Source organism: Phocoena phocoena, chromosome 10 (assembly GCF_963924675.1).
Source record: "Phocoena phocoena chromosome 10, mPhoPho1.1, whole genome shotgun sequence".
NCBI lineage: Eukaryota > Metazoa > Chordata > Mammalia > Artiodactyla > Phocoenidae > Phocoena > Phocoena phocoena.
The window spans coordinates 47,407,507-47,433,550 of NC_089228.1; the positions used below are offsets into that span (position 1 = coordinate 47,407,507).

At 37.0% G+C, this 26,044-nt stretch overlaps 1 protein-coding gene across 1 annotated transcript in view; it reads left to right on the forward strand.

Moving 5' to 3' along the window:
- TOPAZ1 (testis and ovary specific TOPAZ 1) overlaps positions 1 to 21,235 on the forward strand; it is a 66,072-nt gene extending 44,837 nt beyond the window's left edge. Inside the window, exons 13-20 of the mRNA XM_065886150.1 lie at positions 993 to 1,059; positions 2,119 to 2,293; positions 2,999 to 3,099; positions 5,514 to 5,679; positions 10,593 to 10,757; positions 12,400 to 12,603; positions 17,191 to 17,374; positions 21,016 to 21,235. Coding sequence (XP_065742222.1) covers positions 993 to 1,059; positions 2,119 to 2,293; positions 2,999 to 3,099; positions 5,514 to 5,679; positions 10,593 to 10,757; positions 12,400 to 12,603; positions 17,191 to 17,374; positions 21,016 to 21,235 — 1,282 coding nt within the window. The remainder of the gene's footprint in view (positions 1 to 992; positions 1,060 to 2,118; positions 2,294 to 2,998; positions 3,100 to 5,513; positions 5,680 to 10,592; positions 10,758 to 12,399; positions 12,604 to 17,190; positions 17,375 to 21,015) is intronic.
- Positions 21,236 to 26,044: the final 4,809 nt, after the last annotated feature.

The window sequence follows — 26,044 nt, forward strand, 5'->3', positions numbered from 1 at the left end:
AAAAGCTGAAAATAGAGTTGCCATATGATCCAGCAATCCCATCCCTGGGCATATATCCAGAAAAGACGAAAACTGTAATTCAAAAAGAAACATGCACCCCAGTGTTCATAGCAGCACCATTTACAATAGCCAAGACATGGAAGCTACCTACCTGACCACTGACAGATGAATGGATAAAAATTAGGAACTTGTTCTTCCTTTTTAATGCTCTGGAATAATTTATAAAGCATCGGGACTAATTACCAAAATTGACCCCATAGTTGGCTGTCACACACTATTCTTAGTTTAATGGAACCCTCCTCTTTTCTCCTTTTCTTCTTCTCCTCTTCCCAGTTGCCAGTGTGCTTCTCCTTTCACTTTTGTCTTTTTTTTCTTTCCCAGAAGCTATCTATACATTTCACAGATCACTTTCTTTAAATCATACAAAACTTCTAAGTTCCTTCTGTGTGGTTTGTGTTCTAATATACCCAGACAGTTTTTTTCTTAGCATTTTCAAATTTAGTGTGGACTTTGTCTTTGTAATTGTAGTTCTTAATCAATGTTAGGTCCCTCTGGTAGTTTCCCTTTTTGATTCTCCCCTACAAATATTTTTGTTTGTTTGCTTTGTTTTGTTTTGGTCAGTATTTGCTTGCCACAAATCCTTATGGACCAGTGAGAGTGAAGTGGGAGCAGTAGAGATCAAGTGCTGAGATTTAATTTTTTTCTCTTTTTAATCACAATTATCTTAAAGTTTTGACATTCTCTGTCTTCAAGTTAGGATGAAGGTATGATTTCATGTGGAATTTGCTTTTTCCTCCTTGTTGCCTGTGGTTTAGGAGGAAATAGTATAAGTTAGGTATCTGTGCAGTTGCCATTTTCTTCAGCGCTGAATAATTTTTATAGTATATTTCTCTTTCTCCAGTCTCTTAGGTATAATTTATAGAACAAATGAATTAGGAGCAATATTGACTTTTTGGGTGATGAACATAATTAACCCTTTTTTATTGTTAAAGGTTACAGATGAGGCAGTTTATAAAGAACTGGAAGTGTGATTTAGAGTCAGCCTTGAATGAAATAGAGGTATGTTGCTTATCTTTTAAATAAATTTCTGGGATCTCCGAAAACCAATAACAACAAAGAAACTTTGGATAGTAACCCAGTTTTAGAAAAGTTTTACAATGCGGCTGTTACACAGAGAAAAGAAGGAAAAGAAGTTTAATTTTTTGCAGGTTAATACTTTGAAATGCAAACATAATTTCTAGAGTCGTGAACTGTTCTAAAAATAATTCTAGAAATAGTTCAGTTTAAAATTGACTTATGTTAAGCTATAATAATCTATAGCTTAGCCTTTAATTCTTGTCACTAGGCAGACTCCCTCAGTGCACAAATGACTTGGCTTTCTTGTCGAGATCCATAGGTGGCTGCAGTATGTGACATGACAGGGTAAAGCCAAGGTCATTGTGCACTCTCCAAGCATTTAAAGTCTGAATAGGAAATAGAGGACTTTCAGGATGACTGTACTTTTTAATTTAAGATCATTTTTGTACTCATTCTAGTAATTGTTGATCTAGTCTAAATTAGAATTTATATCCTTGAAACAATTTTTTGTTGGCATGGGAAACTTTCTTAGTTTAGAATTGAAAATAATAGGAAGATAGTAAGTTTACTGAAATTTACCTTGTAGCGACTTTTGTAGAAGAAATGTAATGCCCAAAATTATGTGTGGGCTGCAAATCATAAATGGCCAACTAACTGTAAAATGCAATCTCTAAAAGTAGTAAAATAGTGTATTGCTGTGGAAGTAGCTCAAATCATGCTGCTAATCATCTGTTTTCCTTAAATCTATCTCCACTGTGTAGTTCAGGTTTGAGGGTGACATCATTAAGTACATTAGGAGCTAGATAATTAAAACAAGTGTATGTTGACACCTGGAACTTATAGAGCCATTGCTATGGACAGAAAAGCAAATTGTACAGTAACATGTTACTGCTGTTGTAACACTTGTCAGTAAGTTTATAAGGTTTGCAGAGATTGTCTTATTAATTTCTGTATATCTAATGCCTGCATGTGCCTACCCCATGATATGTTTGCATAAATGACAACTTGCATTTTTTGTTTTGTCTTTAATAATTCTCATAGCATTATAAAGAAAAAGGTGACTGGACCAAATTGGGAACTTTATACATTAACATAAAACTGGGCTGTGAAAAATTTGCAGATTTCCAGAGATTTTGTGCTTGTATTGCTGAAACACTGACAAAAGACTGTAAAGAAGAGAGACCAGGTGTTCCATTTTGTGAATTCGCTGAAACAAGTAAATGTCACTGTTTTTGTCTGAGTATTGTGTGTTAGGGTGATACAGTGTTCTTTATTATTGATTGATGGATTGACTGGTACAATGTTCATAACATATGAAGCTCTTAATAGTCTCCATGTTGGAGATAAGTTAACACTGCAGTTTTTAGATACTTTTCCTTCTTTTTATAAATTTTTCCATCTATTTATTGTTAAATTAGATTATAATGATAAAAGGTCAATAGAATATCAGATGTTTCATGTTCTTATTTTTCTTTTCATTCAGATTGGTAAAACTATTGCTAAGAAATTGTAGTGGAGCATCTGAATTTTTGAATCATTAAGTTGTTACTATCTTCACTATTGCCACGTCAACAAAATTCGTATATTTTTGAGACCTTTCTTTTTACATCAGCTCTTCACTGCTATATTCTCTGTCAGGGTCGGCAAACTCTGTAAAGGACCAGATTTTAGGCCTTGCACGCACAGTATATAATCTGTGTCACACAGTTTTCTTTTCAAACAACCCTTTAAAAATAAAAACCATTCTTAGAATCTCAACAGGCTGTACAAAAACAGGCCACAGGCCAGATTTGGCCCATGGGCTATAGTTTGCTGATACCTGGTCTTTGTGGTAATATCACTAATTCCATATTAAATTTGCCTTTTCCATCATTCTAAGGGACTGTTTCACTTTCTTCCATATACCTACTTTGTGTTTCAGTTAGCAAAGATCCACAAAACAGTGAAGTAGATAAAACTTTGCTGGGAAGAATTGGAATCAGTGCTATGTACTTCTACCACAAGCTGTTGCAGTGGTCCAAGGTACTTCACTAAATTTTATTTTGGCTTGGTATATAGAGTGTTAGTTTAAAATTTTTGAGCAGAATATAGGTTAACCCTGAAATTTTGCTAATTTGCTAAAAATTTGCTAATAATCATTATGGGTGGCAAATTGAAACTTACACAATAAGTGAATTATTAGGTGGTATATTAGGCAAATACGGAAAGGAGATGGCATGAGAAGAATATCTATGACTACTATGAAGAATCTCAGTATAAGGAACACTTAGGAAGCTGTGCTAAATATCGTATTTATTTGAAGCACCTTTCAATTCAGAATTTATTTTGCCAGCTCCGGAGTATTGGTAGTATTATAATTTTGGAAGCTCTCTCTTAAGATGAACCCGAGATACTAACAATTAACAGAACTCTTTTAAAATCACTTCTTAGGATGCTCTGGAATACTGTATACCATATATCTTCATGTCTACCTTTGAGGCTTAGCTCACCATAGAAGTGGTGTAGTGATTCTAGACCATATTGTGCTGTCATTGTTTAGATTTCCCTGAGGTGGTGGTGGAGTTATAGATTCAATAAAGTTAAGTAAAGTAAAGGACAGAAAAATCCAAAATAGGGAGAAGTGCTGAGGGATGGAGCTTAAGTAAGATGGTTGGTTGAGAGTGGGGTTACTATTGAATCAACTATTAAAATGTATATTTTATTCCTTCCTTCTTTTTATAAAGAGGTTATTTCACAATTGAAATAATATTTAAGGACATGGTCACTCAGGTACACATACAAAATTCATGAATTTTTTAAAAGAAAATAATTTTTAAATAATCATTGTACAGAAGGTCTCCAGTCTCCAACGTCTTCTGAGCGGTTTAGCACTTATTGTGTGGTAGGCCTGGGATGGACAAAATGTACCTTGGCTCCTCTCTCACATTCTAGCTTAAAGTCTATCATAGCATTAATTTCTTGGGTATTTAATGCTTGAGAATTTGAGGACTACCTAGTTAGAAGACTCTTTTTTAAAACTCAGACTGATTTTGCTGAAATTTTAGAGTATGTTTTATTTGGTTTCTTTTTAAAGATTTGTTTTTGATATGGAACATTTTTAAAGTCTTTATTGAATTTGTTACAATATTGCTTCTGTTTTATTTTGTTTTTTTGGCCATGAGGCATCAAACCCGCACCCCCTGCCTGCATTGAAAGGCGAAGTCTTAACTACTGGACCGTCAGGGAAGTCCCCTTTATTTGGTTATTTTTATTTAGGATATAAGCAGTTGGTGAATTTGTGCCCTTTTCTTTTCTTTTTTTTTTTTCCTGGCCGTGCTGTGCGGCATGTGGGATCTTAGTTCCCAGACCATGGATTGAACCCGTGCCCCCTGCAGTGGAAGCACAGAGTCTTAACCACTGTACCACCAGAGAAGTCCCAATGCCTGTATTTTAATTTTAAATGTTAACTATCTTATTTAGAATGAGTATTTTATTATCTTACTTAGCATGAATTTTTTAATGAAACGTTCCATTTTGAACATAAAAGTAAAACCATTGAAATTAAACTTAAGGTATCCCTTGAAAAATGCACTCATTTATACAGTCAGATTGAAAGTACTTTGACATCATAATATGCATCTGACTCAAAATAGCATGTAATATAATATAAAACAAGAGTCTGAAAACCGAAAGCCAGATCTGGCCCACAGCCTGTTTTTATACAGCTCATGAGCTAAGAATGTTTTTTACATTTTTAAAGATTTAGAAATTTAAAAACAACCAAAAAGAATATGCAGCTGACCAAATGTGACCTGCAAAGCCTAAAGCATTTACTGTCTGGCTTTTAATGGAAAAATTTTGCTGACCTTGGTGTAAAATAATAACACATGTCCAATTTCTGATGTCCACCCTAGAGACAGCCTTTATGTAGACAATGTGAAATAATTAGCCTATTGACTCAAAAAAACAATTTTCAGACAACAATTTTATCCCCCCCCCTTTTTTCTATCATTTTCTATCATTCTTTATCTAAATTTCATATGAAATAATCTTTTCATTGACTTTCCCTCCTGGATCTCAGGGTGATCAACAGAAGAAGAGCAAAAACATATGATGGGTAGCTTTCCACATTAAGGCATGAAATCCTTTTGCCAAATGAAATCTTTAGAGGAGACTCAGTGAATAAAACAGATGAAAGGAGAACCGAAGAAAGGGGGCCCAGTGGTGGGCGTGGTTAATGAGACAAAGCCCTGCTTGCTCACCTTCCCTTTCCATCTTTGTGGCTGAGCAGGAAAGGGCTTAAGGAGAGAGTCTTAGAGCAGTTTGACAACCATCAGTCTAGAATTATTCAAATTGCATAATTGACTTCTATATAATTATCAGTGACTTTGTACCTCTATAATACCCTTAATGATTGATACTCAGTGGGTTTTTTTGTCTTTTTTTTTTAACTCTAGGGAAGGAAGGTCTTAGATAAACTATATGAATTAAAAATACATTTTACAAGTTTAAAAGGACTTACAGGGCCTGAGAAGTTAGCACCGAGATGTCAAATTGTGAATATTGCAGCAGAAATTTTTCTAAAAAGTGGAAGCCTAGATGGTGCCATTTGGGTATTAAGGGGTAAGTTCTCATATATGCCAGCATGAAATAATTTGTTAAGCTTGTTATAAATTCTTGGTTTTGTAGTTACCTCAAGTACAGTTGAGGTAACTGAATTGTGGGTGATAATTTGGTCTAAACCCCTAGTGATCATGCGGGTAGGAAAGGTTGTTATATAAAATGAAAGGAGAATGGTAACCTAGCTTTAAAGAAGAAACTGTGTGAACCTTTGCTGAAAAGTTAGTTCTTACTTTGGCCTAAGCACTGTATAGATGCTTTACCTGATTATCTCAATTAATCTTCATAGAAACCCTATGAGTTTGGAATTATTACAATCCCCATATTATTGATAAGAAAATGTTGTCAGAGACAGTAAGCAGCTTGCCCAAAATGACATAACAAGTAAGGAATGGAGGCCGGATTTAATCCCAGACAGTCCAGCTTCAGAGCCCAAGCTTCAGCTGCTGAGACGGGGAAATCCTGATTGCAGTCTGCATAACTCTATCTTTGCATGTGCCGACAACCGTGGCTCCAAACCAAGACAATAAAGATTATTTCCCCTAGTAAGTCAAATCATCTAATAGAAATTGTGATGAAATTAAGCCAGCAGAAGCAACTAAGGTTAGTTTGGCATGAGGTAAATAAAATTTAGAGAGCACAGTGGTAGCACAGCATCTAATGTAGCTTTGGCTACTTGGACCATCAAGCAGATTTTATTTGATAAAATGAGATAGATAAGAATGAAGAAACTTCGAGAATCTCAGTTTAGGTGGAAGACGGAATAAACTCACAAGTAAATAAAATAGAAAACTTTTACACTAACACACAAAACTAGCATGCATACATATTCATATATACATAAAATACCGTATTTGTTCAGTGCTGAGGGTTTATGGAATATAGAGGTTGTGATTAGACTTCATGATCAAAAGCTTGTTGGAAAAGGTTTTCTTCAACTTAACAAATGTAACCAGTGAGTTTTCCTAGGACGGGAAGGTTAATCAAAATAGAAAGATACCACACAAAATACAAATATACAAATACAAAATAGAATGTGCATAAAAATAGGAAGTAGCAAAATGCAAGCCAGAGCTCACAAGCTCTATGAGAAAGAAAAAATGTGGCAGGAAATGGAAAGGGTAAAATAGTTGGTAAAAATGGGCCTGGATGATCTTCTGCCTAAAAGTTTCTGGCAAAACTAGTCTATCTCAAACTAGAGACTGGGGGAGGGTTTGTGGGAGGGGTGTGGAGTAGTCTAAGGAGATTTTAAATTTTTACAATTTTGTTGTTTCAATTTTGAGATTATCTTTTAAAATTCTGTCAGTTACAAACAGAGGATTTTCTTTTGCAGTGACCATTCCAATTGAAAGTCATTTTTCATAAGTAAAATTTTATTTCTTTGAAAAAAAAGGGCCCACAGAAGTATGTTAAGTTGTCCCCAGAATTTTTTGGTTCTTCAAAGGTTCTGCAGTGAACAGGCCACTCTCAAGAAATGAAATACAAATGGCTTGATCTCACTTGTAATAAGTGAGAGTAATACTCACTTGTATTAAGAGAAATAAACATTAAAATCCTAAACACCTGTCAGACCAGCAAAGATTAAAGTTTTGTGATATACTTTTCGTGAGGGTATAGAGAAATGAGCCTTCACATATTGTCTTTAGGGGCTTTTTGACAAAATATCTGTCAAAATTTAGTAATGCATATTTCCTTTAATCTATTAACTCCATTTCTAGGAATTTGTCCTACAAACACATTTATATCTGTATACAGGGGTATGCACTGTAAGTTATATGGAATCTCTTTTTTAAACCATCAACAATGATAACAAAGAATTCCAGATAACTTAAGTGTCTGTTAAGGGTGTACCAGTTAGTGAAACTGTGTGACAGCCATATGATGGAATAGACGTAGAGCTGCAAGTACTCATTGGAATGATTTCCAGGATTTACCACCAAGTGAAAAAAGGAATGTGCTGAACGGTGTACACAGTATGCTACCACTACTGTAAAAAAATAAAATGGATACATACATACTTTATACCCTTAAAATACTTGCAGAATGATGCGCAAGAAACTAGTAATAGTGGGTGCTTCTGGGAAGAAGAATTGACTGCTTGGAGGACAGGGATGAGAGGCATATTAATTTGTTACATATTTTTTCTATATTTTTTCCTTTTAAAAATATGTGCATTTATTACCTACTAAACTTTTTAAAGAAGGGGTTTACATACACTTGCTCATATTTGAGTAATGTAGAATATTTTATACATTTTTATTTAATGGGTGGCAGCCATTATGCAGCAGTCCCCAACCTTTTTGGCACCAGGGACCAGTTTCGTGGTAGACAGTTCTTCCACGGTGGGGGGGCGGGGGCGGGGGGGGGGGGATGGTAATGCCAACAATGGGGAGCGGCAGATGAAGCTTTGCTCGCTTGCCCGTGCTCACCTCCTGCTCTGCGGCCCAGTACCGGTCCGCAGCCCACGGGTTGGGGACCCCTGCTCTATTGTTTGGGCCTTACACATTTTCACTTTCACATTTTAAACTCTTTTTCAGCATTGGTACCTTGTATCCTGGCAAATGAACAACAAATTCCTACCTTGCCTTATACCCTTACCAGCATTAAAAAAAACCCTTAAAACTATATTTTTATAATTAAGGTTTGGAGGCTGAAAAATAAATGTCTTAACTTTCTAGAATACAAATTTTGTAAAAAAAAAAATTTATATATGCTATTTATTGAGAAACTGCTCTTGAATTTTAAAATAACTTTTATTGCCTTTATAGAAGTAATACATGGTTATTACGATTTAATAATAAGTTTTGCTTATCCACCCCTTCTTATTTCTCTATAATGAAATATAGAGAAATTTCTATAGAGAAATAAGAAGGGGTGGATAAGCAAAACTGAAGACAAAAAATCCTTATTCAGCCAGCCACCCGGTGTTATAAATAACACTACAGTGTTACTATACAGACTCTTTAGTACCTTTCATTTTTTTCATCAGGCAACAGTCTTTCTGTGGACGTCTTTCTGTGAAAGGGAATATTCCTCTACAACATCACTTAATGGGCTGCATAGTTTTCCATCTTATAAACAAATATAGATAAACATAGATACATAGATATGTCCATGAGTCCACTTTTCTTGAACTAGCTGGTTTTTAAATTTCTATGATAAACAAAATCCCTACTAAACATCCCTGCTAAATCTTAATTATGCCCTTAGGATAAATTCTGATGGAATTGCTGGGTAAAGGTAACGGCAGTTTAAAGCTTTTTGATAAATGTTGGCAAATTTGCCCTTGTTGCCATTCAGATTTGCAGCAAGTTATTTTGAGTTTATTAGAAAGCCTCCCTTTGTGAGAAAATCCTTAGAGAACAATTGCATAGGTATTGTCTATACAGTCATTGTCCTGTTAGGGATCACAGGTGCACATAAACAGTCCAGATGTTAGTGCCCAGTTTTATGTTTTTTAGTTACCAGACTGGCGCACTTCAGTTTATGCAAGCCCTAATCTGGCTATTCTGAACATTCCATTCCAGGTGTTACCTCTGTGAATAGAATACAGAAGTACTCTACACCTTTAGAAGTGTTGAACTAATTATAGTCGTCTTGCCAGCATTTCAAGATGCATATTATGAAGCAAACACCCTTGCCAAATTCATTATTATTTTTCCTATCTCTGTTAGTTTGACAGGATAAAAGTGATATTCACTGGTTTGTTTTGCATTTAATTGCTTATTAGAAAATTTAACTATTTTTCTTTTTATTTCTATTTGTACTTATTCTTTTGTGAATTACCAGTTCACATTCTTGGTCTGTTTTTTAATATTAGTATTTCTCATCATTATTGATTTAATCAATTTAGGAGTAAATTAATGAAGGTATCTGTCTAAATGAGTTAATAATTGTAAAGCACTAATATTTGTAAAACACTGCCTCGTAGGTAGTATAAATCAAGTCAACCAGTCAATGAGCTCTAGTAATTTAAAAACAAGCTCCTGCTTTAAAGTTTTCTACTCGATACTTAAGACTTTATGTGGCATTGTATGCTTGAATTATCAAATCTTTCTTTAATACTTTCTGTATTTACTGTGCTGGGAAGGCCACAAAAGAAAAGGATTGACTCCTGCTCTTACTCCAGTTGAAAAAGAGCACAGGAATGTGATTTGAATGTTACATGACAACGTTTCATTATGTGTCTCATTATGTGCAAATGATTGAGGGAATTAGGTAAATGGTAAAATGCTGGCATTTCTAACATGTTAACACCTCCGTGTTCTATACTACAGTCTTCCATTGTTTTTCTCAATGTGAAAATCAGGGCAGAAATTAAGGAACTTCAGCATTATAGGTAATACTCTCTTTTCTTTAAGCTGTGTGATGGGTACCTAAGGATTCTTTTTATTATTTTATTATTATACTTTTGTAACTTCCATATGTTAAGATATTCCTCTGTACATAGCAAGTATTTTATTTAAAAATTTTTGAATAGGCAGATATTGTGGGGGAAAGCTGCTCCCCAAGAATACCAAAACTAATTAAATTATGTATTCTTTACTGTAAAATTGTTTAATTTGTCTACACAAACAATATTTTACCTTATAATGAATACTCATTATAATCTGAACATTTTGTCATATAAAAATAATCATTAACTTCAGAATCAACAACTGATTGGTACCTTTAGAAAAACGAAGAATTGGTAAAAAGGTAAAAATAACAAAACGGTCATTAGTTGCATCTTCTTAGGATGATGATCATCACTATATAAGTTGTTTCTAATAAATCTGAGCTATGGTTATCTTTCTGAGTACACATATTTAAGTTTTTCCACTTTCTCCAAAAGATACTTAAAAACATTTGTTGTGATTATACTGTTAAGTGTAATTTTCATGGTGTAAAGTACTTGTACTTTTTCTTTTTGTAAGAGTCAGAGTGGGTCATCAATACACCACTGTGGCCTTGTGATAGACTGGATGTGCTCAATCGGCATAATCTGCTCTGTACAATTGCACAAGAAATTTTAGCGAAGAGTCTTTACAGACAGACATTTGAAGTTTTGCAAAATCTACCAGGTTTTCAAAATTCTCAAGGTATGTTTTTTAAAAAGTCTAGCTTAATTATCTCTGGCCCATCTGGTATTTAATAAGAAACAGATCTCCACCTGTTTTGGTTGAATTTTATATTCCAGCATATATTTTTAATGATGTTTTTTGTAAAATGTGTTCTCTGCAAATTGAATATGCTCTCCTGATGGTTTAAAAAAAGAAAAAAAACCAGAGACGCTTATCCTTTATCAGCAGTTCCTACAAGGAGCATTTCATCATTCCTCTTCTAACCTCTGTCAAGTCATCAGCAATCAATGTTAAGTGCCCCCAGCAAGCTTTATACTGTACCTTAAAATAATTTTTTGCATTGGCATAATAAAGAATACCTTTTCTTTTATCACTTAACAAACATAGAACATAGTTTCCATTACCTTGGAACATAGGAAAACATGGAATAAATGGAGGAAATTAAGCAGATGATGGGTTCAAAGAAAGAGAATGCCAGTGTGGGCGATGGCAGGCAGTGCTCTTGAATGCTTGCAAGTCATATGTCGGTAGCAAGAGAGAGTCCCTGTGAAGGGAAACAGCAAAAGCTTTGGGTCAGGAATGAGCTGGGCAATGGGTTCAGAGTGGTGGGTTAATGTTTAATGAAAACGTTAACTTGAAGGCCTCCCCTCAGTGCTTTATCACTCTCCATTTTCCCAAGTATTGCACTGAGATACTGTATTGTCATTCACATTCTTATCTGATTCTCCCTCTAGATGGTAAGCTCCTTAAAGGCAATTGTTTTCTTTATCGTGGTATCCCTGGTACAACGCTGCTGTAGAACTGGCTTTTGATATACAATTATCGTGATAATGAAACAAAGTATAATAGTGAGATCAAACAGATAGTTGTACCAGATTTTGGAAGACCCTGAATGGCAGGCTAAAGGAATTTTCTTCTTTATGTCTAGTAAGGGGTCACTAGAGTTTTGGCGCCAGGGCGTGACATAATGGAGTTGGTATTTTCGGAAAGTTCCTCTGGTGGTAATGTTTAGAAAGAGACTAAAGAGTTGGTATTTTCGGAAAGTTCCTCTGGTGGTAATGTTTAGAAAGAGACTAAAGGTAAGGAGATAAATTTCCTGATAAGGCCTAGACCACTAAAAAGTCCTAAAGTGATAAAGACCTAGAGTCTAGGTCGTAGACCCACCTGACTGAATATAGGGGATAAAAGAGTTGGAAGTATCCAAGGTGACTTCACTTTCTTCTAAGTGAAAAGCAGAAAGGAGTAGACATACCCAAGAAAGGAGGTTTGTTTTTTTTTTTTAATTTGAGAGTGAATATTTATGAGTGGATGATTTCTTTTTAGTCGTGGGAAAAACAAGTCTGAGGTCTGCACTGTAGATAGAATGCAAACAGAACCGTGCAGATGCAGTCACACTTGAGGACCATGGACAGAGGTGTTAATGTAGCCTCTGAAATCATATTCCTTCCACATTCTCCATTACAAAGTGAATGAACCGTTTTGCTTTTGTTGAATTTTTTGTTTCTTTGTTAACTTAGTATGTAAGATGATTGCATTTTGGTGACTCTGACTCTTATAGCAGGTAGGAAGGGGCCAAGGAGAGCAGAGGGGAAAGGAGTAAGAGAGAAGTTTGAGAGAAGATAGATCAGTTTCACTATATCAATGATTTTTTTCTTTTCAGAAACTGTGGAGGTCTCACAGTATAGCCTTCTTTTTAATAAACTTCTAGATGCCTGTATAGAAAGCAACAGTCTTGGTATATCATCCTCCGTGGCAGAATTCATGATTTCAAAGAGCATCCCTATTGATTTTTCCTTTCTTAGAAGATTAATTACTTCTTTAGGAAGAAGTTGTTTATGGTTCAAAGCCAGAGCCCACTACAAAAGTAAGTTACATTTTAAATTTTGATATATTTTGAATTTGATTTTCTAACCTGAAATCTATGTATAATATTCATGGCGGGGCACTAAATATGTAAAAAGAGCAGTTTATACACGTTTAAAAATAGTGGTCTACATAGATTTGTGCTCTTTTGAAACATGTTATTTCTCATTTCTAATTGCTGTATTTTTATTTCTTTCTATATTGGCATGTCCACAGGAGGATATGAAAAGGAAATAAATGACAGAATTTGAACCAGTTTGGCATATTTTATAAATATATAGGAGTAAACCAATTGGTAGAATGAAGCTTAAGGAATACATATTTATCCCTGGTATATCCCTGATCTTTTTGGTTAGAATATGTTATAACAGGCACACAGGAAGTACAGAGGGCGTCATTGCAACGCAACATGATATATAACAGTTTTTCACATGGCTCCTAGTAATGTTTACAACTGTTCCTCTCTAACAAGTAAGCCTAGAAAACGAATATCTTCTCTAGTCCCAATCTCCTTGCAAGTATTTTAATTAGAAAACAATTCTGTGTAGAATCTAGATCTAGAAAGGAATTCTTTTCTGCCTTCATGCAGTAATTTGTCTTAAATTTCCATTTCTACCACTATCAACTATATGACAAACATTTGAGTACCTACTCTGTGTCACCACTGTGCCAAATGTGTCAAACATCCCAGCCATCTTACACCAACAAAAACCTCTCTGAACTTGGAAGTGTTTTCAGTGTTCCCAGCTGTGATCAGTTCAGCAAGTGGTTAACTTTTTTTCCCCAGTGAAATGGGAAAGAAACTATTAGTGTGCATTACAGGTAGTAAAATAACATATTATTTGATCAAATTTTCATTTCAGTTACATGTATTCTTATATGTGCGCTAGGGCATTATGTAAAATGTATTTCTTATTGTAGGTTACAATAAAACGTTTTGAAAGCAGAATTTTTATAAAAGGATGATCAGAAATTTAGAGGCAAGGTGGAATTATTTGTTCATAACACCTCATTTCAATTTTGTGGTTATGTTTCAACTACTTATACTATTTCCCTGCAAACTGCTAGAAATCACACCACAAAGTATATATGTACTATTTGCTATAACTTCTTGATTTTAGTTTTTAGAATTGATGTTAATGAGGTATTTTTTTCAAATAATTGTGCAATTTGGGAAAAATGCCATCAGAAGGCATTTATGTGCCGCAGGAATAACGTGTTAACTTGGAAACACATAAATGAGATTTCTATGAATCTTTCTGTTTTTCAGTTGAAAATAAAATTTTGTATTAAAACAGCTAAACTTAATCATTTAAAAAATTTTCAGTTGACAGCTTTATTGAGATATAATTCAAATGCCACACAGTTCACCCATTTAAACATGTACAATTCAATGGTTTTAACTTATGCAAGTGAGGTGATAGGGTAAAGAGTATTTTTGTTTTGTTTTGTTTTTAATGTGCCTGAGTTATAAACTGAAGTGAGTAATTTATAGTCACTGATCAGTCTTCAGGACATCTCATTTCCTGACAGTGTTCACATTTAAAATATCAGTGGAACGCTCTTTGGATCTGTCTTCACACACAGGTTAACACATGCTAGGAAAGCCTTTCCGTGCCTTACACCTAGTAGTACATATTTGATTCTGAACTTACAGTTAAGTTTTCATCAAGGCACTGTTAAGGCTGTAGTACCAGTGCCTTTGTTTTGCTTTTTTCTTTAATATTTTTTACAGCTCTATTGAGATAATTTCACATACCATAAACTTTACACATGTGAAGTATACAGTGCATTTTTATTTGTTTGTTTATTTTTGGTTGTGCTGTGTCTTCATTGCTGCACGCGGGCTTTCTCTAGTTGCAGCGACTGGGGGCTACTCTTGGTTGAGGTGCGTGGGCTTCTCATTGTGGTAGCTTCTCTTGTTGCGGAGCACAGGCTCTAGACACGCAGGCTTCAGTAGTTGTGGTACACGGACTCAGTAGTTGCGGCTCATGGGCTCTAGAGCGCAGGCTCAGTAGTTGTGGCAAACGGGCTTAGTTGCTCCGCGGCACGTGGGATCTTCCCGGACCAGGGCCCAAACCCGTGTCCCCTGCATTGGCAGGTGGATTCTTAACCACTGGGCCACCAGGAAGCCCCTACAGTGCATTTATTTTTATTGTATTCACAGAGTTGTGCACCACAATCTAATTTTAGAGCATCTTCAACACCTCTAGAAAAAGAAACCCTGAACACATTTATATTCACTCCCCATTCCACGTATGTTTCCCACCCGACCCAGTCCTAGGCAACAATTAATCTATCTCTATGGATTTGCCTGTTCTGGGCATTTCACATAAATGGAATCATTCAATTTGTAGTTTTTTGTGACTGGCTTCTTTTACTTAACATAATGTTCTCAAGGTTTCAGTGTTTTCAAGATCCATATCATTAGCCTATATCATTATTTCTTTCCTTTCTAATTACTGAATAATATTCCATTGTACGGAATTTGTTTGTCCATCCATCAATTAATGGACATTTGCTTTGTTTGCACTTTCTGACTATTATAAGTAACACTGCTCTGAACATTCACATGCAAGTTTCTGTGTGGGTGTATGGTTTTCATTTCTCTTTGGAGCAGAATTGGTGGCTCGTATGGTATATCTATGTCTGGCATTTTGAGGAACTGCCAAACTGTTTTCCAAAGAAGCTATCTGTTTTACATTTATATTCCCACCAGCCATGTATGGAATTTCTAGTTTCTTCACATCCTCGCTGAGTCTTTTATTTTAGCCTTCCTGGTGGATATAAAGTGATACTTCACTGAGGTTTTGATTTGCATCTTCCTAATGACTGATGATGTTGAGCATCTTTCAACGTGCTTATTAGCCATTTGTATATCTTTGTAGAGAAATGTCTATTCAATCCTCTGCCCATTTTATTCTTTGTACTTTTTAAAATTGAGGCGTTTTTCTTGTTTTTTCTTGTTGAGTGTGTTAAGTATGTGTGTGGGTACATATAAATACATACTATTCATATATGTATACATGCACTCTACATACAAGTCCCATGTCAGATATATGAATTCAATTTTTTTTCTATTCCAGGAGTTATCTTTTACTTTCTTGATGGCTTTGCTTGTGTTCCCTAACTAACCAGAAGGAAATTGTCCAGGGACAGCAGAATTGCCTTCCTGATGCTCCTGATGTGCTTACCTAGTCCTAAAAATACAGCTTTTCTGTCAGAACTGAAAAGTCGGGAAGGGAAGATGTTATTAGTATATCTTTTCCTTACTTTCCCCCGCTAAAACCAAATAGGAGTATTTTTCTTTTCATGTTTGATTTTAGGGTAAAAGATAATATTAGTAAATTTCTCCTTAGTTTGTTGGCTTTTGTTTTCCTCTTCTGCTCAGAAGTAAAACAGGTGTGCATGTAAATTATACCTACCAATAGTTAGGAATGTTAACGAGTCAATAGTTTGTTGGTCCCGGCAGTGATCTAGGAAGGTGGGACTTCCTAGTGGTTACGATTCCAAAATCTGGAGTCAGAAGGCCAGAGTGCTTACCCAAAGCCCCCCCATCTATAATATGGGAGTTGTTGTACCTAATTGCAAAGGTAGTAAACTGTCAGGTTAAAATTAGATAAAACCTATGTGTTTAGCTCAGGTACCTGGCATATAGTAGGTCCTCAAAGATTAGTCATCATCATCCATATTAGAAAGATATATTGAAGAAATTTAACTTAATAAAACATTTTAAACAAATTTTACACACAGATTTGAATTGGTTTCAGTAAAAGACAACAAATATAATATTGCCTATATACAATTTGGATGTCCTGGACTGATGTATAGGGGATTTCCCTGTATATCACCTGTAATAAGCACCTAAACAGTTTAAAAGTTGAATCTGTTCTTTGGAAAAGCAAGATTTTTAGAACATGAATTGGAGAACAACACACTGAGCACCTACATGATGGAAATGTATCTTACTCATTTTTATATCTAGTGTTTAGCAAAATGCCAGACATTTGTAGGAACAGCAAATATTTATTGCACAAACTTTAAACAGCACTATAAATAAGTACACTCAAAAATACTATAAAACTATGTGATAGAAAGTAAAATCTTCAAATTATAATTTCTATTTTCTTCATTTTGGATTCATAATTCAAGATATGTAGTTATATATATATAATTATATATAATATTATATATATAATAACTGTATGTAGTTGCTATTAGACCCAGATCCCATTAAAACAAAACCCAAGTAGCTATTCTGGTTTTTTAGTTATTCTGAAATTACGTTGTGTTGACTATGGCTTAAAATAAATGGACATTTGCTACAATGAGGCTCAAAAGTTCTTTTTCAGGGTTTGTTTTTTTTGCAATTTCTCACTTCATGTTTAATGTTTCAAAACCATTTTACAAAGAATGATCTCAATTGGACTAGGATAAGCTCACTACCATATAATTTATGCAATAAATCTGCTTTGAATGCGAAGAATTATTCTGAAACAAAAGTAATTATCACCTGTGGATATTTTGGAAGTCTAGGTTTTCACCTACTGGGGTTTTAGTAAAGTTTGATCTGTTACTTGACTTTCAGGTGCTCTTTCATTGGGTTGCTACCCACCATTGGAGGGAAATTTATACCGAAAACTTCTACTGATTCCTTCCTATTTGTCTGAGATTGAAATGCTTTTAGCTATTGAAATCTTCATGGTATCTAATGCTAGTAGTATTCAGAGTCCTGGAGCTTCTACACAGGTGCTGCAGATAGTTTTAAAAAGGTTGGTTGAAATAACTTCTGACTGCATCCTGAAAGCAGATCATGTCCCTACACTTGCCCTAGGATGTAAATGTTTTATTTGTTTGTATATATATAAACAGTTATATATTTATATACTGCATATTTATATATTCATATACTTGTGCATGTGTGTATTGGCAAACTTTGGTAGCATTTATACTGAGAAAGGATTTGACGTATTTGAGGTTTAAATCCAAACAAGTTAGTACCTTTCAGTAAACATTTTAACAACTTGAAAGATCTTGTTTAGGTGTTCAAAGAGATGGGTCTTTTTATATTTTTTTTTTTGTGGTACGCGGGCCTTTCACTGTTGTGGCCTCTCCTGTTGCAGAGCACAGCCTCTGGAAGCGCAGGCTCAGCGGCCATGGCTCATGGGCCCAGCCGCTCCGCGGCATGTGGGATCTTCCTGGACCGGGGCATGAACCTGTGTCCCCTGCATCAGCAGGCGGACTCTCAACCACTGCACCACCAGGGAAGCCCGAGATGGGTCTTTTTTAGGTGTGGACCTTTCTCGTGTACTGGTGGTTTTTAGTTAGGTACCTAAAAGTTATCTTTTTGGTCAACACAAAAGATCTAAGAACCAGGTCAAAAAGGGAAATATATGATAATTTATTAGGTTCAGTCAAGAATCCTGTTCAAAATAAAGCCATCAGCCTAGTTTCAATATTTTAAAATGTTGTTATAAATGCATAAATATTATAATGTAGCTGTTGGACCAGAGTGGCATCCCTTCAGATAATTTTGTTCAAAATCCCAGAATTTAGTTTTACACCACTCCAATTTCTTGTCAGCTTTATCTAGGAAACTTGTAATACAAGGATCTCATGGGACTCCTGTTTTGGCATTTCTTAACAAGAATTTTGCTTCAGTTTACTGGTGTTAGAAACCAGATCCTCAGACTGAATATTCTGTTAGTTATCTATTACAGTGTAGAAGTTACCCCAAAGCTTAGTGGTTTAAAATAGCAAGTATTTTCTTAGTTTCTGTGGGTCAGGAATTTTAGAGTAGCTTAGCCAGATGGTTGTGGCTAGGGGTCTCTCATGTCGTTGGACTCAGGATGTGGTCAGGACCTGCAGTCACCTACTTGATGGCTTCACTGCGGCCGGAGGATTCGTTTCCTAGCTGGCTCACTCATGCCTGTTGGCAGGAAGCCTCAGCTCCTCACCACACGGGCCCCTCCATAGGTTCCTTAAGTGCCTTCATGACACAACAGCTAACTTCTCTCAGAGTGAGTGATCCAGGAGAGAGAACGCAAGGAGGAAGCTGCAGTGCCTTTTGTGATCTTAACATCAAGAACTGTGAAGGCTCTGAGATTCCACCCCATTTGCAGGCTGTAAGTCAGCCTGCCATAGTTTCACGGATCCTGGCATAAGACACAAGACCTCCTGGGTTGGAGACAGGAGTTTATTACTCGTGGCACAGCAAGCAGCATGATTATCTGCATATTTGTATCTCTTCCTCTTGCTCCCAGGTCCCACACTTGGGCCCAGGTGGATACCTGCACATGCAGTGGGTTCCATTACCTGAGAGGAGTCCTGAACTCAGGAACCCTAATCTTTTACAGTGGGTAATAAACATACCTGCCCCTTGCTCTTCAGATGGAAGCGCTACTTCCACCTTGTAAGGCTGTAAGCAAACCGGTCTTTTGCTCCTGAAGGAGAAACTATCTTTGTCTTTCAAGGTTGTCCACTATATTAAACATCCTTGAAATCTGGAACAAGGGGTAATCAGTGTCTCTGCTCTCAGAACTTCCAGAAATGCAAGGGACCATGAAAATTGATATCTAACAATCTAGTGTCCAAAGTTGTGCATCATTTCTGCTCTATTTATTGGAGATAAACAAGTCATTCAATCCAGCCTACACTTAAGGGGAGGAGAATTTATTTTGGGTCCACCTTTTTTTTTTTTAAACCCACTAAAATTAGCTTTTTTGTTAATTTTAGTCGGTTTAAAAAATTAACAAAATTTGTTAATTTTGTTAATTTTCTTGAGGGCCTTCTGTTTACAACTATGCACTACAGTTGCATGAGGCGTTTGGGCTCTCCATTATCCTAACGAGGGTTTGGTTTTCTCATAACTTTCCATTCCCCAAATATGCAGTCTGTTTATTCATTATTGAATTTGTGGGGTATTTGTGATGCCAGCACATAACTAGTGACATGCCTGGATCTTCTATTTTGTCCTAACCAATAGTGTTTTCTCCATTACCGTTATCATACCAAGCCCTGCTTTGTTACATTAACCTCTGAGAGAGTTTTTATTCATCTTAAGACTTTCAGAAACTGCATATAGTTGGTGTATGCCCAGTCTACCAGATTTCAGGCACCAGTCCTAAGCCAGAATGTACTAGAAGCGGCCTGACCAATCTTTGCCCTCTCTGATCACTGATTCCTGTTCAAAGTGGAAGTCCTTACTCCCACCACTCTGTAGACCACACTGTTGTGCTAACACAGGTAGGCTCATACTCGGGCCTTGCTGCTGAGCCTTATAGGTGCCCAGAGCAGGATGCAGTGAGCACAGAGAAAAAATGATGCCTAAAAACAGCTACATCTCTATTTTATATACTTCTTACTCCCTATCCCATAGGAGAAATCGCCATAAGGTATGAGTTTTATGAAATTTGGTGACTGTTAGAAAAGTTATTTTAAAATTCCAGCACTTTAGTGAAGTACCTTAAATCAGGACTGAAAATAACTTAGTAGAAAGTTATTCAGATATGAATATACTATAAATATTATAGTATACTATAATATACTATATAATATACTATATTATAGTATATATATACTATATAATATACTATATTATAGTATATATATATGCTATATAATATACTATAAAAATTTAGTATGAAGGCATACAGCTACAATTTCTGTTACCAGATGTGAGCTACAAATTAAGTATATGCTTATAATTTAAAATAGCCATATCAAGGTAAAACACATGAATGTTAGTAACTCCAAACTCGATTAAATTTACTATTCTATTATGCATTGTAATGAATAATTATACAGTTGTTAATTTGAAAATACAAAGAGAGGTTATTAGTTGTGTTCTAGATCAGTGTTTCGAAACTGCGGGTTGTGGCCCATTTGTGTAGTGAAATCAGTTTAGGGGGTTGCAACCATTTTATTTTAAAAAATGAAACAATAGAAAATAGGGTCATAAGGGTAAGTCTTGTGAAACTTTTCAGTTTTTATGTATGCAGGTATATATTGGGTCACAATATAAAATGTCTTTATTACTGTGTGTCATGGTCAAACAAGTTTGAAAGCCACTGTTAGAATAGAGTAAAAAGGGGCTTCCCTGGTGGTGCAGTGGTTGAGAGTTCGCCTGCAGATGCAGGGGATGCGGGTTCGTGCCCCGGTCCGGGAGGATCCCACATGCCGCGGAGCGGCTGGGCCCGTGAGCCATGACCGCTGAGCCTGCGCGTCCGGAGCCTGTGCTCTGCAACGGGAGAGGCCACGACAGTGAGAGGCCCGCGTACAGCAAAAAAAAAAAAAAGAATATAGTAAAAAGACTGTCATAGCTTAGAACCAATAAATGTAAATTACTATCTTTTGAAGAAACTATATAGCTTCTTTTTAGAGTTTCTGACTTTGCGAGGTGTTCACTTTGTAGATGTGAAGAAAACAAATCTTGGAGCAAGGATGATTATCAAGCTGCAGTGGAAAGATTAATTATGGCTGCTCGTATATCAGATCCAAAGCTCTTCATTAAGCACATGACCGTCAATGTTAATAAGGAACAGGTTTATAGTTTGGAACATTGTTCTGCCCTGAAATGGTTGAAAGAGAATATGAAGTGGGCTGGAAAGGTTTGGCTTTTCAGTAACCATTAGTTATTAAAGGCTTTTTTTTTTTAAGTTCAAGTAATCATTGTTGAAAATAAAAGGCAATGAAAATAAAGACAGTTTTCACTATATTCAGCTTTTGCTCTTTATTGATTTATAGTATGTCAGTAGCTTTCAAACTAAAAATTTTGAGGTATGCAATTTATAACAGTTTTACCCATACTGCAAATGATTTTTCAGATTACTTTTTGACGTCTCTTTAATTTAGGTAAACCTAAGTATGGTGAATCCCAATTTATTCTGAAATCCAAACAGTGAAAAATCACAAACTGAGCATTGTGCATTTAATAAGAGGGAGACATAGAGGGGAAAATATTCAAGCAGGTGTCTGGAGCTTTCAGAACAACCTTTCGGGTTATGAAGTAGATTTGGTGAGCACTCAGTCCAGTCTCTAAAGCCTATTGTACATTTGTAAAATAGAATAGTAAAATAATACTGGAAAATGACTCAAACACTAAAATTCCAGAGTACCTTCTGAGTTATACCAGAAATTTTAAATTATTCTCTAAAGTTTTCCTTTAGTGTATCTTAAAATACTATATGTATCTTGAAAATTACATTAGGTATGACTAAAGAAATCAGTATTTTAAACAAATATACCAGAACCTATCCAAACAAGACTTGTACTTTTCAAGCCACCTTGGGAAGTTTAAGCTTCTTTTCTGAACCCATCTGCAGAATCTGTAGCAGTCATTCCCCAAGGTGGTCATCCTCAATCCTTAATTTGATACTTTAGATTTGATACTTTAAACCATAATTTAAATCATTTAGAGAAAATGTCTGAGTAAGGGGAGTAATAAAAGAGTAAGTGGTGACAAAGGGGACTGAAAGTATTTCTTAAAGGGGTTCCCAAAATATGGTAATGGCAGCATCACTGGAATAAGTCTATAACCTCACAAGAATAAAAAAGTTAAAACTTAGCGCTTAGCAGAATGCCTTACTATGATAAAATGTGGAATGAATACTCTCGTGAATGGGATATGGGAAGTAAGGCATAAGTAGACATCAAGAAAGAGGCCCCCCAAAAAATAATTAAAAATTTAAAAAATTTTTAAAAAAGAGGCCCAGTTCTCTAGTATGAACAAATTGAGTAACTAACTGCCATTACTGAAATTCAGCACCTAAGAAATAAATTGGGTTCGGAGATTACCACCATCAGTTTGAAGTGCCTTTGAGGACAAGTGAAGAACGGTAAGTGGGCAATTATAACCTTATGCTGGTGGCAAGGATGTATTTGAAAGGATGAAGATGCGAAAGATGATAAATTAAGCTTTTAGGAAAAATGGGATTGGATGGAACGGACCACAAATTGACCAGATGGTTTCTAATGAACGATAAGTCAAGAACCCTTAGGGCTGGAACAAAGGGAGGTTGGTTGTTTTGTTTGTTTTGTTTTTTGGTATTCTGGGGGTATTTTTTGGTTTGGGGTTGTTTTTTTTCCCCCGCCTCGGTCAACGGTGCCAAAAGGTAGGAAAAGAGCGGTTATTGTATTTGTCTTATTCCATCTTTGGCAGTTTATGGGAATAACCAAAGTCATAGAAGCGAAATACAGCTAACAGTAAAAACCCCCAAGCTGATAGTGGAGAATTCCTTAAGGGCCAAAGTCAAAAGGAAAATGCAAACCGGAGAAAATAGTCTTAATTAGCTATATTTATGTGAAGAAAGCCACAGGCTATACTCAGTAAGACCTTTAAAACCTGGAGGTCTCAAGCGAGAGTCGTCCTAAGGCGTCAGCTCCGAACGGTCTGCGGACTGATCCGCCAAGCCAGCCTCCTCCCCTCCCAGGCGTCGGGGGTTGGGGGACCCGGGCCGGGGAGGAAAGCTGGGCTGGCGCATGCGCACGCTCGGTCGTCCTTCTTTCCTTGCCCTCCCCACCAACCCTCGGTCCAGGCCCGGCCACCTGACGCCCAGTCATTTTCCGACTCCCTCCCGCCTAGTCCTTCCTATCCCTTAGCGCTCATTCGCGCCTTCTAAAGCTTTCAGCTGAGTGCGCGGAGCCCGCTCCGGGCCGGGCCGTAAGAAGACGGAGGGACAAGAGCTTCCACGCTGCGAGAAGCCTGGCGTTCACCTAGTTGCTGACGTCAGGGTGGGGCTGAGAACCGCTAGGCTTTTAAGCCGCCTCCTGGGGGTGTGCGCAGGCGCCCCAAAGAGGAAGGCCTGGCACGCTTCAGCCAATGAGAGCGCGACCTGCGGCCCGGCCCAGAGCCCGGACTCCTCTCGAGCAAGCTTCTGCGGCAGGCGCCGACGGACGGGTGGAGCAGTACGCGCCCAGCTGAGATTTCTCGGGTGGGGACTCAGCACCGCGAGTAGGAGCCTGTCAGAGCCTGTCGTCAGGTGGGGCGAGAGCGGGCGGGAGCTCCGTCCCGGCGGCGCGCGCTCGTTGGCCGGGCTGGCGCCCCGGTGCGCATGCGCTCCTGCCTGGCCCAGCGCACCCCTGCAGAACCCTGCGAGAGGATCGACCGTCCTTCCTCCTGGTACCTGGTGGGAGGTGGAGCAGGTAGGAGGAAGCCTTCGCGGCGGACCCTCGCCAGAACTGTAAGGAGCAGGACGGGAGGGGCTCCATTTGTGCTTTCAGGCTGCTCGGGGCAGAAGCGGGGGTGGGGGTGGGGGTCGGGGTGGGCAGCGATCAGAGTCGCCTTAGCTCGACGTGCTAACTTTTGAACCCAGGCAGTGCCGGGATCGGAGTGCCCGCATAGTATCTGTTTTAACTTGTTTTGAAATGAGAAACCTGAGACGATTTAGGTTTTGTTTCCGACTATCACATTTCCCCGAAGTCTTTGACTTATCCTAGGATATGGTTATGATTCAAATCTCATAGCAAAAGATTTACAAAAGGAAGCTTAAAAACCCTTGATACTTTGCTTTGCTGCAATTTATTAATTTATCTAAAGGGCTTCCTGCTTTTTCCCTTCCCTGAGAAGTGTTAAACCGAAGAGCAGTGAAATATTGCCTGCTTTTATCTCTCCTTGATAGAACAAACTACTTTTTAAAACCTTACAAGATAGTTACTAAGGAAAGTCACAGTTTAAATGAGAGTAGCCTGAGGATATTAACTCTGTTCAAATAAGTTACTAGTACCTCTGTGTGGCAAACGTGGTTTCTATCGAATGTAATTTAAACAACTCTTAGACTACCCGTAATTTGGCTTTTCCACCAATTTAGATATCTCTTTCTACCCAATTTGATCTGAAACTGCCTAGAAGATTTAATGCCTCACTTTAAACAGCACAGGACTTACCTGGTGGCACAGTGGTTAAGAATCCGCCAGCCAATGCAGGGGACATGGTTTCGAGCCCTGGTCCGGGAAGATCCCACATGCTGCGGAGCAACAGGCCATGCACCACAGTTACTGAGCTTTCCCTGACAGTGTCATGTTCACTTAAATTTGCCTTGAATTGGCCTAGATCAGCGCCATCCAATAGAAATACAATATGAGCCACAGATGTAATTTAAATTTTCCTGGTAGTAAATCACAAAAGACCAGGTCGTGTTTTGCTTTTAAAAAAGCAAAAAGAAACAAGTGAAATTAATAAATTATCATTTCAACATCTAATCAGGATAAAATATTATTAATGGGATACTTTGCATTTTCTTCATACTAAATCTTTAAAACCCAATGGGTACTTTACACTTAAAACACGTCTCAGTTCACAGTAGCCACATGTGCTAGGGGCTCCCTTATTAGGCAGCACAAGTCTAGATTCGAATTCTCTTTACTGCAGTGTGAACCTTTTTAGGAAATAGCCAACTCACCAAAAAAGCAGGCAGAAAATACCTAACTCTTAACCTATAGTAGCCTAATTTTTTTTTAAGTTCTTTCTAAAGCTAGAAACCATGATTTAATGTTCAGACTTGTATTTGAGAACCTTTTATTTTCATTGGGAGAATCTCTTGTCACTCTTCCAAGTATTAATGTCCTTTTTTTAGTCATTGCTCAGTACTAAGTTTAATTATACCCTATGATTACAGAGTGAACAATGAATGAATTATTTTTCTGGACAACTGAAGACCCGGACTTTTAAATACAGAAACTTTTTTTTTTTTGGCTTTGATTATTTTTGACAGAATCACTTCTAAAACATGCTCTATAATTCTCTGCATGACATACTTTATGCTCCATGTTTGAAAGTCACTGAGGATACAATCCCTAATTTTTGCAACTTTGCTGTGAGTGACTCTTTGGAGACTAATTCTGAAGTAACTCTTAAGATGAATCGCTAAATCAGCTTTTCCTAACAATTCTTTTTTTTTTTTTTTTTTGTGGCCTGGCCACATGGCTTGTAGTATCTTAGTTCCCCAACCAGGGATGGAACCCGCGCCCTCTGCAGTGGAAGCACCGAGTCCTAACCACTGGACTGCCAGGGAAATCCCTCCTAACAATTCTTATTTATAGGTGTTTAGATATGTACATTTCTAAACAGTGTAACTTGGCTGCCTGCCTCTCAAATTCTTTGTGAATCAAATTGGAGACAGCCAGTCTTTTCTAAATCAACTTCCAAAATTTTTATTGTCTTTTTAGTGTGCTTTAACTTCTGTTTCAAATCAGTGATCATGACAGCTCCTTTTCACTGTTTTATTTGTTTTGATGTCTTGCTTTGGAAAATGGGGAGTAGAGTAGGACTTGGATCACCTACATTGCACATCAGAAAGAGACACTGTGATTTCATGAACTTCTAAGATACTGCTGCAACAGACCATTAAAACAGGTTACATCATTGCTGCGATGGTAAGCCTAAGTGCTAGGCCTACTTAGTTCAGTACTTCTGACTTTTCAAGGCTTCTTATAAGATCATTTTA